The sequence below is a fragment of the Pteronotus mesoamericanus genome, unplaced genomic scaffold (genome assembly GCF_021234165.1).
Source record: "Pteronotus mesoamericanus isolate MK-2021 breed Mesoamerican mustached bat unplaced genomic scaffold, CSHL_Meso_final contig_101, whole genome shotgun sequence".
In the NCBI taxonomy this organism is placed as follows: Eukaryota; Metazoa; Chordata; class Mammalia; order Chiroptera; family Mormoopidae; genus Pteronotus; species Pteronotus mesoamericanus.
The window spans coordinates 3,368,840-3,384,086 of NW_026555001.1; the positions used below are offsets into that span (position 1 = coordinate 3,368,840).

At 38.7% G+C, this 15,247-nt stretch overlaps 1 protein-coding gene across 2 annotated transcripts in view; it reads right to left on the bottom strand.

Moving 5' to 3' along the window:
* PLEKHH2 (pleckstrin homology, MyTH4 and FERM domain containing H2) overlaps window positions 1–15,247 on the bottom strand; it is a 94,813-nt gene that overhangs the window by 29,820 nt on the left and 49,746 nt on the right. For both annotated transcript variants that reach the window (XM_054567233.1, XM_054567224.1), the window contains exon 16: window positions 3,025–3,105. In XM_054567233.1, the coding sequence (XP_054423208.1) occupies window positions 3,025–3,105 (81 nt within the window). The remainder of the gene's footprint in view (window positions 1–3,024; window positions 3,106–15,247) is intronic.

The following is a 15,247-nucleotide window of genomic DNA, read 5'->3' on the forward strand; positions in this document are numbered from 1 at the left end:
ATCCAAGCTCATGGCTTTAGTACCAGTATATATTAGCTATTCCTACACTGACAGCTCCAGAGTCACCATCTCTACTGAGATGTCTAACAGGGTCTCAAACTTAACTCGGAAGTCCTCTCACATACCCTACCCTGCAGTGTTCCCCATATCAGCTGTTGGTAACTTTATCTTTCCAGCTGTTTATGCCAAAATCCTTGGCCTCATTACTGACTCTATTCAGATTCTCTTATATCCCATCTTTTGGTCAACAATTCCTGTCAGCAAGCTTTTCAGACTATATCCCAAATCTGGGCACTTCTCACAGCTCCACACTGAACCGCAATCATCATTCACCTGGATTACTGTAATAGTCACCTAACTCGTGTCCTCCTTATTCTCTCAGACAGCTGTCGGACTGTTCCCTTTAATCGTAAGTTAAATCATGTCAATATTCAGATCAAAAACCTCCAATGGCTTCTCATCTTACTTGGACTAAAAGCCAAAGTCCCTAAGATAAGGTCTCTTGCGGTTTGGTCCCTGTTACTCCTATGATCTCATCTCCTGCTATTTTTCTCTACCTAACAGACTCCAGTGCAGTCACTGACCCTCACTATTCCTCAGACAAAGCAGCCCAGATTTTGCACTTGCTGTTAAGGATTTTGCACTTGCTGTTCCTGCTGCCCGGAATGCTCTTGCCTGAACTATCCACAAGGCTGCTCTTTCACTACAGAGCCCAATTACAATGTACCCTTTTCAGTGAGGTCTTGCCTGGATATCTTATACAAAATATCTGATAGCTGATTAATAGTAAAATCAATTCATTCAATTAAATGTGCTGTTTTTCATGAAAACATGACTTTTTCCCCATTAAATTAATAACAACTATTTTCTGAGTAGTTACTGTATGCAAAGCACTATTCTTAGAACTGAATGAAGAAAATTTACTTCTGAAGGAAAAATGCAAAACTAACTTATGTATACTTTTGGAAAAAGAAAGGTGGTAAACAAAAGCAAAATGATAGGGCTGAAAGCCACATTAATCAATAAAAAGCAAAATTTAAAAAATGAGATAAAGAAAACGAATTCTACTATGATCCTACATGACAACACTATCATAATTGTATGTTTTAGGCATATCCAATCACATGAAAATCAAGGTTTCATCAACCCCAATATTTAAAGATGACTTTTCATTTTACCAAAAGATTCACCATAGCTCCATAAACTATGAATAGACTTAGTGCTTTTAAATATTTTAACTGAATAAAGAAAAGACATTGATCCAGATTAAAAGTAAATTGTTTCTAAAATATCTGTAGCACAAAACGAAGTAGACCTATTCTAACTCACATGCATTCTAAATATTTTTTCAGCAATTATAATGGATTTCTAGTTATCTATCTACATTCTTCTGATTTGCTTCTTCTGTGTCCAATGTTATCCATTTAATTAATATTATCAATATTATTATTATCATTATTATTAATGGTGAGAACACAAGTTTCATGCAGCAAATTTTAAATTATTTTTTATTTATAAAACATGTGCTAATTAAACATAGAAACATAAAAACATAGTAAGTATAGAAAGGTATTTTTTAAAAAGAAGGAAAAAACCATCCATAATTCTACCATCACAGATAATTACTCAACATTTGGTATAGTTCTTTCCATTTTTTCTGCTATGTATATTTTTACATAGATTGCCAGACTGAGAATGATAAACTCAGCATCCTAACCGCCGCCCTCTTTTAAAGTCTCCCGGGAATTGCAGAAGAGAGGTTGGGAATTTTATTCGTCAGCTTCCCCTTTCCTGTGTGGTTCTGAGTCAGAGTTTGCCTAAGAGAGAATTTGCATGAGATGTGAAAGAGAAGTCACTATCCTCTTGAGACAGCTGCCGTCAGGTGCCTGGGCTGAAGGGAGACTCACAGAGGCTTTCTGGTGAAGCGTTAAGAACCAGCTGCCTCAGTGCTCTAGGCTCAGATTTTCACTGTTGACATCTCAGACCATCAGTGGAAGCTTCCCTCACTTCGATCGCCACAACTTTTCTAACAGTTAAGTAACTTTTCTGAAAGTTAAGTATGCTCCTGATATTAAAACTGTAATACCTGGAATACACAGAGTGGCTTCTATTTTCCTGGCTTATAATTTGGTTGGGATTATGCTGAATATATAATTTTGTATTGTGCTTATCCGTGTTAGCATTTATGTGAGCACTTTCCTGCATTATTTCAGAGGTCTCATTTTTAATGGCTGTGCTGCATTAATTCCCGTCCATGAACAACACTGAAAATAATGGCCCACATTTTGAATGCAGCTACTCATACCTGAAAGTGCAGTCTGTGAAAATGGAACAGAGAAAAACTAAATGACCCATGTGGTTACTGGACCAAGAAGTTTAGTGTCATTAACGCAGTAATTGGTCACAGGCTGCTGTTCTGGGCAGCTGGCATCATTATTTTATATGAATATTCTTAGACCCTGTTGGTTCAGTTTTTATAGCTTCAGTAACCCAAAGGTGACTCAGAGTACGCACAGTAATTGGGCACACATTTCATCTTTGTTAGATATCCCATCTTTTTACTCTGAAAGCGAATATAACTCAAGTTCTTTTGGGGAGGAGATTATTTTAAAAAACGAATAAACAGGACATAAATAGGTAGATGAATGAAGAGATAAATGGAATTTAGGGGATTGAGGGCTTGGGACGGGACTGGATTCCTCCCTGCTCTTCTTTCTTAGCTTGCTGTTCCCTTCATTCAACCTTTGCTAGTCTGTCGGACCTGGATAATATGAGAAGTTGATGGTAGGGAGTAGGGTAGAGGCAGACTTTTCTAAGAAAAAGATGCATTAATTAAAAGTCACAAAGACATAATTAAGAATCAAGTCCCTTGTAGGTATATGATTTCCTCAATAATATATTTTATGCAAAATTTCAATCTTATCAAAATTCTAAAGTTTTAGCAGCAACAGAAGAGTGATAGAAAAAACTTTTAAGATGTAACAAAGAATACCTCTAAATAGTACATTAAAAATACATACATACCTTATCTTCTTGACTGCGAAAATAATATAATGTTTTTCCTACAAGTGTACACCAGACTCTCTTGGAGTAGCCATGTTTTACCTGAAATCATATTTCAAAGAATTACAAGTGTACCTAGCTCAGAACTCTTATACCTTAAAGTATCACATATATACTCTATTTGAAACTGTAGAGGTAGCTGGTTTGTTCAAGGTATAAGAGATATTCCAACTGGACTGTCCAAATGTGGTTTAAGATTTACTTGTTACAGCATGGCACGGCATGTTTTGTTTTGGGGCTGACCATTCAACCTTTACTATTTGTCAAGTACCATGCCTGGGACTGAGGATTCAAAGGTGGATAAAACAAGATGCTGGTTTCACAGGTAAGTATATTCCATAGTTTCTATACTTCACAGATTTCCAATAACCCTAAAGCTCTCTAGGTTAATACCCTATGCTGGAAATGACAGAAGATTAGAACTTAAAGAATTACAGTGATTTACATACATAAAAAATGCATTTATTTCAGAACATTTTGTGTCTTCTCCAGAAGGATTTACACTAAATAATAAAATAATATTAAAAGCTAGTTACTCTTATATGTCAGGAACCATGTTAAGTGACTGGGACAAAATTTGGATCTAGCTCTTGATTTTTGAATAGCCATGTACTGGGGATACAGCTATGAACATGACACAGTCTCCTTCCTCAAGGAGTACACAGCCTTGTGTGGAGATAGACAACTAAACCTTCATCAAGAACACAGAGCTTATATTTCTATGCATTTTTTTTGCGGAAGACATTTTACCAAAGACTTTACTGAATATTATAGGTTTTTCATTATTCGGTGTCTTTATGAAGATCCTTACTGTGGGTTCCTCCCTGCCCCAGTCCTGCTCAGCTATAGCCACTGGAGATCTCTGCCAATCAGTCACGGCTATACCCTCCATCCTAGAAAAACAGCAAGAACTCCATTCCTGCAAGTGGGTCAATTTACAGTAGGCCCTGTTGCCCCAGGCCTTGAATGCGGTGTGCCTGGTTGAGCTTGCCTGATGACCCCTACCAGCCCAGCCAAGTTCTGCCTTGAGACCAGCCCTCTTCTGCAATAGCTGGAGTGGGCTTCACTCTGGACATGCCTGCCACCTGGAAACCAAGACGCTGGCCAGTAAAACCGAAGCACAGCATTCTGCTGTCATGCTTGACCATGGTGACAACCATTAAAGAGAAAAATAAAAAAAATAAAGCAGGAAAAGAGACAGAAGTGTTTGAGAAGGGGGAGATTGTTTCACAATTTAAAATAAGGTACCCAGGAAGGCCTCACTGATCTTGAGTCCAGCCCAGAGGGAGGCAGATGAGTCAGTGTTCAAGAGAAGAACACTCTGGGCAAAGGAAGCAGCACTTTCCAAGGGCCTGAAATGGTGCATGCCTGCCCATGTGTCTGACACTGAGCACGTGAGGACAGAGGCCATCGGGGAAGGGGCAGGAGGTGAGTGCATATACTGCAGGACCCTTGCATGACTTGTATTTAAATAGACTCTTTGGGTAGTAATACTCTGAGAAGAATATAAAACTATTGACAGTAGATTCTTACAGTAGGCAAGTCACTATAGTAGAAAAGGCCTGAATTTTGAGGTCAACTGGACCAAAGCTTAAATTCCAGTTGTACCGCAGACCAGATGGATGTCCTCAGGCAACTGACAACCTCTCGCTTCTGTGGGTAACATGAGATTACTGTACACCTCATTGGGCTGCTGCGAAGACCGAAAGAGAAAATGTAAACAAAGAGTAATAGTAGTTACTCAATAAATGTTTCCTTCCTCACTATGTATAAAGAGAAGTAAAACACATGTTTCACTTAAACCCACAAGCAGCCAGCCTTTGGGCTTTCAAAGTTATGGTTTAAGCAAACAACTCTACCATCTCCCCGTCTGATGGATTTAGAATGCTGCTTGAGAAAAAACAAAAAATGTTTCATTTGGCAAGACATTTCAGTCTAATTAAATTTAGAAACATATGTTTATAGACAAATATCCTGGAAGCTTTAAATAGCTGATGTTATGCTGGGGTTTTTTTTCTTCTTTTAAACAAACTCATCAAAACTGGAGTATAATGCATCAGGCTGTAGAGAGTATTCTTTTGGAATTATCTTTAAAATAGAACAATGCATACTTTTGAAGAACTACAAATTAATGAAGACCTTTGCCAATTGACTATAAGAGCTGTGTTTAAACATACCATCTATCCTTATATGTAGAGCTAATAACATTAGAATTTCTTTAAACTCTGACTTATTCTGAAAAACTCATAATAAAGCAAATTACACTAGAAGAATCCTCATAAAGATTTAAAAGCAGAGATTAACAACTGGAGCAGACGTCTACAAACAGTGGATTCCTGGAAATCTCTGAAGACTGCCTAAGGTCAGACGGGGTTAACAGCTGACATCAACAGAGGCAGATCCAGAAAGTTAAAAAAAAAAAAAAAGAGCAGTCTCCTACCATAAAAGTTCACACCACAAAGTCAGCAAGTCAAGACAGATCAATTTAAGAAGAAGAAGCAAAACAAGAAGAGTCTCACAAATAATGGGAAGACAAAGAAAGATTCCCCAATCGAAGGGAAGGAAGAATCCCCAATCTCCACAAAGAGAACTAAAAGAAATAGAGGCAAGTAAACTATCGGATACTGAGTTCAAAACAATGGTTCTAAGGAAGCTCAGTGAGCTCAAAGAGAATTACCAAAAACTACAGGGATATTATGAGGAACTTACTGCAAACTATATCAGCGTGCAAAAGGACATAGAAACTATCAATAAGAGACAAGAGGAAATGAAGAGTACAACACAGCAGATGGAATCAAAAGCAGGCTCGATGAAGCAGAGGATTGAATCAGTGAGCTGGAGGACAAGGTAGAAAAAAGCTCCCAGAAAGAGCAAGACAATGAAAAAAGACTCAAAAAGAATGAAGAGGCCTTTAGGCAAATGCAGGATAACCTGAAACATAATAATATCCATATAATAGGGATACCAGAAGGAGTAGAAGAGGAGCAAGGGGTAGAGAACCTGTTTGAAAAAATAATGATGAAAAACTTCCCTAATTGGAGGAGAGAAAAAGTCACACAAGTCCAGGAAGCACAGAGGCTCCCATTCAAGAGGAACCCAATGAAGCCCACTCTAAGACACATCATAAGTAAAATGGCAAATACCAAAGACAAAGAGAATCCTAAAGGCAGCAAGGGAGAAAGAGGTAGTAACATACAAGGGAGCCCTGGTATGGCTAGCAGCTGACTTCCCAACAGAAACACTACAAGCTGGAAGAGAATGGCAAGAAATATTCCAAGGAATGAAAAGGAAAGGCCTTTAACCAGACTTCTTTACCCATCAAGGCTTTCAAATAAAATGGAAGGTGAAATAAGGAGTTTCCCAGACCAAAGAAGGCTAAACGAATACACCTTCACCAAACCAGCACTATAGGATATGCTAGAGACTGCTTTAAGAAGATGAAGAAAAAGAGTGAGAAAGAGAGGAACAGAGGTACCAAGGGAAAAGATGAATAAGTACCTATCAATAATAACTTTAAATGTAAGTGGATTAAATGCCCCAATCAAAAGACATAGGATAGCTGAATGGATAAGAAAACATGACACATATATGCTGCCTACAAGAGACCCTCCCCAGAACAAAGAACCTACACAGACTGAAAGTAAAGGGATGGAAAAAAATATTCCAAGCAAACAGACAGGAAAAACAAAGCCAGGGTAGCAATACTTATATCAGACAAAACAGATTTCAGAACAAAGGCCATAAAAAGAGACCCAGAAGGACACTTCATCATACTCAAAGGAAGAATCCATCAAGAAGACATAAACATTGTAAATGTTTATGCACCCAACATAGTAGCACCCAAATGTGTAAGTAAAATCTTGGAGGACTTCAAGAAAGATATAGACAGCAACACACAGATATTAGGGGATTTTAACACTCCACTGTCAACAATGGATAGATCTTCCAAACAAAACATCAACAAGGATATTGTGGAACTGAATGAAGCATTAGATCAAATGGACTTAACTGACATATGTAGAACCTTTCATCCCAAAGAAGCAAAATACACATTCTTTTCAAATGCACATGGAAAATTTTCAAAGATGAACCACATGATAGGACACAAAACAAGCCTCAACAAATTCAGGAAAATTAAAATCATAACAAGCATTTTCTCAGACCACTAGGGCTTGAAACTAGAAACCAACCTCAAAGAAAATACTCAAAAACATTCAAACTCATGGAGACTGAATAGCATGCTCTTAAACAATGAATGGGTCAATAATGAGATCAAAGAAGAAATCAAAAAGTGTCTGGAAACAAATGAAAATGAACACACAACAATCCAAAACCTATGGGATACAGCGAAGGCAGTCCTGAGAGGGAAGTTCATAGCAATACAGCCCTACCTAAAAAAGATAGAAACATTTCAAATAAATGACCTAACTCTACATCTTCAAGAACTGGAGAAACAACAACAAACAAAGCCCAGAGCAAATAGAAGGAAGGAAAAAAGGAAAATCAGAGCACAACTGAATGACACAGAGACTAAAAGAGCAATTTAAAGGACCAACAAATCCAGGAGCTGGTTCTTTGAAAAGATAAACAAAATCAACAAGCCTTTAAGCAGACTCATCAAGAAAAAAAGGGAGAGGACCCAAATAAATAATATCAGAAATGAAAGAGGAGAAATAACAACTCTGATACCACAGAAATACAAAGGATTGTAAGAAATTACTATGAACAATTATATGCCAAGAAATTTGAAAACCTGGGTGAAATGGACACATTTCTAGAAAAATATAACCTTCCAACACTGAATGAAGAAGCAAAAAGCTTGAACAGACGGGTAACAGCTGGTGAAATTTAAGCAGTAATCAAAAAACTCCCGGCACACAAAACCCTGGGCCAGATGGTTTCACAGAATTTTATAAACATTTAAGGAAGAGATAACCCATGTCCTTCTCAGACTATTCCAAAAAATCCAAGAAGAGAGAAGACTCCTAAACTCTTTTTATGAGGCCAGCATCATCTTAATCCCAAAACCAGATAAAGACACAACTACCAAAATAAAAAGATAAAAAGATTTAAAGGCAACCTCAAACCTCAAGCCTTTGGGGAACTAAATAATTGAAAGAATCAATTTTTACCTTACATCCATTTTTGAAACTCTGAAGACAGTGTATCAAATCCCAATGAGCCTTTGTCATCACACAAAATATAAGCTCCCATGGTCTCCCTTTTCCTATATTCTCAAACCTGTAGCCTCGTCCACGACAAATACTGAGACCAGCCTTGCTGACTTAAGTATCTAGGTGAAACTCTTGTGATAATAATAAATATTTTTGAAGTGCTTATATGCACCAGCCACTGTTATAAAGAACTTTACCTGCCTAAATAATTCATTTAATCCTCCCAACACCCTATGGGGTTGGCACTGTTATTATCCCCACTTTACAGATGAAGATTTTGAGGCACAGGGCCTGGAGGTTACTTATTCGAGGTCACACAGTGGCAAGTGTCAGAGCCAGGACTTTCGCCCACGCTCCTGCCCCAGCCTCTTTGCTACACTGCCTCTCTATGTCCTTAACGCACAGTTCCTTCTGTCTTCATTTGCTGTCCCTCCATTTTTACCATCCATCCTCTGGCCACACCTAGTCTGTTCCACTTCTGAAATTTACGTTCCACCCTCTGATCTCAACCTCCCTTTGCCTCCCTATCCTACTCACACCGCTCCAATTCCTTGACTTCATTCAAAACTTTGAGTCCACTATTCTTCCCATTTTATTCCAGTTTACTGGTTCCCTCTGGGCCTCTCTCCTTTCTCCACCAACCTTGGGTCCTGTGTTTGATCATAAAACAGCTCTTGCTTTAAGACCTGTGATTACATTGTATTCCTATGCTTCTGACAAATCCACCCAACAAAATTTATTCTCCATTTGCTTTTAAATAATCCAGTGGAGAGTGTGGAAAGAGAAAGAAGATTATGGTTATGATGGGTTATATGAAATAACATTAGCTATAGTTAATAACTGTTGAAACTGGATGATGAATATATGGGGGTTTGTTCTATTATTCCTTCTACTTTTATATATGTTTGAAAATGCTCATCATAAAACATTAATATTTAAATGATCATCTTGATAGACTTGTATAAGCAAGTAAAATGTTAATTGTAGAAGCTAGGTGGTGGGAATATGGGTACTCACTGTAAAATTCTTCTAATTTTTATGCATATTTTAAAATTTATATAACCCTAATAAATTTATTAACCCTAATAAAATATTAGGAAAAAAGTCACTGCCCTCACAGTACTGCAATGTATATTCTCTGCTCCTATTTGTGGTCATCTGAAAACATAAAAAAAGAAACGATATGAATTCAAATCACTATAGTCAGGTGGGCTCTCCGTAACACGCACCAATCCTTCTATCTCTGCTTGAGTTTGATGCCTTACTTCCCTGATTAATTATCCTGATCTCCCCCCCGCCCCATCACCCCTCTGCACACACAAACTCAGTAAATAACTTTGTTTTATGGAATAACCTTCATCAAGAAAACGGAAGCCATCGGACATTACACTCAATGCCCCACAAGCTTAGCTTTCGTCCTCCCTCCCCTCCCTGCCAGGCCTGTGCTCCCACTGTGCCTCCCCACAGCTCACTCCCCTTCAGCCTATTGCCTGGCCAATGGTGACTGCCTGATACACTGCTGTTTTTTATATTGATGAATTCTTATATAAAAAAACCCCATCTTCCTGAGCAGTAAAAGTTGCAAGAGTGACTATCCAGAATCAAATTAGTCAAGTTCTTAATATCTACCTACATATTTCTGTACTTAATAAGAACAATGTGACAACTTAGAAAAAACCTGCTCCCCTCTAAGGTATTCAAAGTTGTTCCACAGGATCTCAAATTATAGCCTGAATGTGAGCTCAGAGTGAGTCACTAAGAATAATCGAGAGACATTTTTCTCTTGAGAGGCTCTATGGGTGAAAATATGGGGGTGGACAAGGCTACATAAATGGTAGGAAGAAAACCTAATCAGCATCCTGTCTATAAACCCTAATGGTTTAGTCATTTGATAATCACATCAACTTAACACTCACATTAAAGTCTGAGGGCTTGATATACTTGGTCCTTGGAAAAGGAGGACAACTAGTCATTATGAATTATGATAAGAATGTGATTTAAAGTAGTACTATATTCACTGGAAAATACATATTTATACAGTACTGGGGAGTTCTCTAATCCACCTGTAACTGAATAAAACATTTTCATGGTAATGTAGTATTTTGAAAAAAACAAATCATAGGTAACATTCATTTCTTTGTTGCATGTATTGTATTTTTTCTGTTACTTTTGGAATAGCTGGTCAGTCTTTATAAATATTACTGAACAGCACCCACTTACATCACCATATTAATATTAAGTATAGACTACACGGTGGCATAGCTCATCAACATCTGAATTTTCCATCTCTTACCTAAACAAAGTCCATGAATAATGACTGACTGCAGAGGTTATTTTTGTGCCTACTATTTTGTGTGTAAAATATCTTATTGAATTTCTCTAAAAATGATAGCAAATATCTGTCAAAACCAACTGGAATTTTAAAATTTAAAAGTAGTATTTCTTAGCATAAAGCAATACTTAATAAAAAGACAGAAAACCGAACTAGGCAAAAATAAAATAAAATTCCCAGCGCTATTCAATACACATTGGCAAATTTCCCCTGCAGCATTGGTGGTAGAGTTGCGAGCAGAGTTGCCTTGCATTCAGACTTTTCCTACAACTAACGTTTTACAGAAGTTGTGCTTTGAAGCATTCTATACATTCTGAGTGAATATAATGCTGCTCTCTACTTGTTTTATCACTCAGTATAATAATTTTGTAGCATTAAATATTCTTAACAATTAAAATGACTCATAGCAAAGCATTACCTGATTATATAAATATTCACTTAAACTATCCCTTGCTCTACATCCAAATTGATCCCAATTTTTCTTTATTATGAGTTATGCCACACAAGTAATCTTCCTAGGGTAATGGAAATGTTCTATATCTTGATAGAGTGAGAGTAACTATCTGTCAAAACTCATCAAATTCTACACTTAAAATCTACATTTTAGAGTTGGAAGATGGCGGCTGAGTAGGTGGAAGCTGAGTCCACTTGTTCTGACCCCTAACTTGGATTCTCAGCTGATCTTCCAACAGATAACCTGAACAGTCAATGGAATCTTAGCTAATATGAAGTCCTGAGCCAAGGAGTACAGAAGATGCATAACAATGGGCAGTAAGGGGATTTTATAAGTTGAAGGGGAGATACCCTGTGTGTGGTACCTGCTGATGTGGAGAGGTGGATCGGAAATCTCAGCTCGTGGCTCCCTCCCCTCCCAGGACAGAGGGCCCCAGTCCTGAGAGACACGGGCCAGGAGTGACTTGGGAGGACGTGTGAGGTGAAGGAGATCCAGACTACACTCACACAGCAAACAGCACGTCATACGTAGCTGAAGCGCCAAATGTCAACTGGGAGAGTGGCAGAGAGAGGGGGACTCTATCTGCTCCTGGGGTGGGCAGTGGCAGGCTGTGCCCGCCATGTCTGGCTTTGTGGAGAGGTGGTGTGGGCAGGAAGCCAGACAATGACTTGGTGCTGCAGTGGGTGTGCCACAGAGGGACTTTTTAAAAGGAGGGCTGAAGCGAGCTGGGCAGGGACCCCATGCGCAGCTGCCCGGCCAACAAAGGGACAAGACTGAAAGTGCGGTTTGCTCCCACTGAATATAGCTGGGCAGGGAGATCAGAAAATCACACAGCAAAGGGATTCCTGGCCCCAGCTCAGCGTGGCTAGCTAGCTGGGGGTTATGCAAAATGAAGAGTTCGAGACTGTGTCTACTACGAGGGCAGTGGGCTGGGAATTAGACAAGCAAGAGTTGAGTGCCTGAGATTATTTACAGCCAGGCAGAACCCCCTTCCCCTGCAGAATTCAAACCTCTGGGAAAGGAAGGACTACCCAGCCCCCACCTCCTGCAGGATTGGCAGAACAGGCAGGACAGGCTCAAGAAACCCCTACAGGGTCCTTATCCACAGGAAAAAAGCAGGAAGACAATCTCTGAAAGGACCCATTTTGAACTTCTCTCAGGGAGAGAATGGTTCCTAGAGCCCTATTCCACTCAGTCCAGCAAGGCAGAGAGACGAGAAATTGGTACAACAGGAGGTAATGAGGACCCTGCTCAGCCTCGGCTCTCACACAGAACTGCCATCTGCAGCAAGCAGGGAGGAGCTGGCCCTCTTACACAGATTGTCCCCGCCCTTCAAATGGACAGCTAGTCCATCAGAAACTATACAATATTGGAAATAAGCTGGGACAGACCCAGATGGGTGGCACAGGGGCAGGGAAACACATCCACAATTTTCCCAGAAGACTGAACAGCGCCTCCCAGAGGAGAGCCAGGGGTCCCAACCTCCCAATCTCAACAGAAGCCCCCTCTAAAGGCAGGTGAAAGTGGTACATGCAGTGCTGCTATAAGTTGGATGACCCACCCCTGGACCTTGAGCTGACAAAAAGCCAGAGGCAGATCCAGGCAGAAAAGACAGAAGACAAACACCAAATTCCGCTGAGATGAATTCCATCTCATTCTTTTTCAGAATTTGCATTATCTTTTTTTTTTTCTCGCAGGGCCCTTTAACATTTCTTTGTTTTCTTCAAGTGTATTTCAACTAATTCACTAATTTTGTCTTTTATTTTTCATTCTTTTTATTTAGGTTTTTACATATTTTTTTATTTTATTTTTATTTCAAATCTCACATGGTACCCTTCCCTTGTTTTATTCCATTTTGCCTTCCTCCTGCTCTTATTCTCATTGTAAATTTTATTTTCCCCCTCTCTAAGCCTTGTTCCTGTTCTTTACTCTTACTATTTCTCCTCCCGCTATACTTTCAAAATCACGTTTCTTTCCTTTAATCAGCTCACAGCCTTTTCCTCTTTCTTATAATATTCTTATTTTCTTCCCACCTTTATTAATTGTGGCTTGTTTGGCATGGATATGGCAGTTATTGCTGTTTTTTAATTGCATTCTTATTTGTTCACTATTTTTTAAAATCTCATAGGTTACTCTCCCCCTGTATTACTCCATTTTGTGTTCCTCCTGCTCTTGCATATTTGAGTTGCAATTTCATTTTTTCCATTTCTTAACCTGGATTCTATTCCTTACTCTTATTATTTCTCTTCCCTCTGTCCTCTCAAAATCATTTTTCTTTACTGTAGACATTTCATATTCTCTTTTCTCTTTCTTATAATATTCTTAATCTCTTTCCACCTTTATTAATCTTTGCTCATTTGTTGTTAATATTGCTGATGTGGTAGGGGAGTATTTTTGCTGGCATGGGTTTGGTCTTCTGGATAGTATTGCTTGGTTAACCAGTACCTATACAACAGCATGCAAGATTTGGTGGGCGTTGTGACTCCCAGTCAGCCAGCTGTAAGGGAGAACCCACCAACAAATGAGCCATCAATAGTCAAAGCCCAAGAACAAGAGAGCCCACATAAACTGAAAAAAGGGCATCCCTAGAACATCCATATCAGGAGATCAAAGAGATTGCACCACTGAGTCCCACAGAACTCATACCACGGAAGGCCACCCCACAAAGACAAGCAATCAAAGCAGAGCAAACTGAGACACAGAAACAAACAGAGTCACCTAAAATGGGGAGAAAAAGAAATAATCCCCAATCAAAAGGAAAGGAGAAATCCCCAGAAAAAGAGCTAAATGAAATTGACACAAGCGATCTATTAGACACAGAATTCAAAATAATGGTTATAAGGATGCTCAAGGAATTCAGTGAGAATTGCAAATAACTTTATGGGAGCTACAAGGAACTTAATGGGAACAAAAGCAGCATGAAAAAGGACACAGAAACTAAGAGCCAGGGTGAAATGAAGAATACAGTATCTGAAATGAAGAATACACTAGAGGGAATCAAAAGCAGGCTAGATGAAGCAGGGGACCAAATCAGCAAGCTAGAAGACAAGGTAGAAAAAAAATACCCAGTCAGAGCAACAAAACAAAAAAGACTCAAAAAGAACGAGGATAGTTTCAGGAAGCTTCAGGACAACATGAAATGTAACAACATTCATATCACTGGAATATCACAAAGAGAAGAAAAGGAGCAAGCGATAGAAAACCTGTTTGAGAAAACAATGACAGAAAACTTCCCTCACTTGGTGAGGGAAAGAGTCATGCAAGTTCAGGAAGCACAGAAGGTCCCATTCAAGATGAACCCAAAGAGACCCACTGCAAGACACATTATAATTAAAATGGCAAAATTTAAAGACAAGAAGAGAATCTTAAAGGCAGCAAGGGTCAAACAGCTAGTAATATACAAGAAAGCTCCTATAAAGCTATCAGCTGATTTCTCAAAAGAAACACTATAAGCCAGAAGAGACTGGCTCAAAATATTTCAAGTAATGAAAAGCAAGGACCTGCAACCAAGGCTCTTCTATCCAGCAAGGCTCTCGTTTAAAATGGAAAGTGAAATAAAGAGCTTCCCCAGACAAAAGAAGACTAAAAGAGTACATCTCCACCAAGCCAGAACTGCAAGAGGTGCTAAAGGGACTGCTATAAGAAAGAGAAGAAATGGAGAGAGACTGAGAGAGGGAGAGAGGAGCACAGGTACAGAATAAATGGTAATGAAAAAATACCTATTAATAATAACTTTAAACACAAATGGATTAAGTGTTCCAATCAAAAGACTTAGGGTGGCTGAATAGATAAGAAAACATGACTTATATATACTGTCTACAAGAGACCCACCTCAGAACAAAAGATCTAAACAAGCTGAAAGTAAAGGGATGGAATATTTCAAGCAAACAGACATGAAAAAAAATCTGGGGTAGCAATATTTATATCAGACAAAAGAGACTTCAAAACTAAGGCCATAAAAAGAGACAAAGAAGATCATTACATAATACTTAAGGGAGTAGTCCAACAAGAGGATATAACCTTTGTAAACATATAAGCACCCAACATAAGAGCACCTAAATATATAAGGAAAATCTTAGAGGACTTCAAGAAAGATAATGACAACAACACAGTCATCATAGGGGATTTTAACACCCCACTCTCAAAAATGGATAGATTTTTCAAAGAATTTGCATGGATATTTTGGCATTGAACAACACTCTATATCAAATGGACTTAATTGAT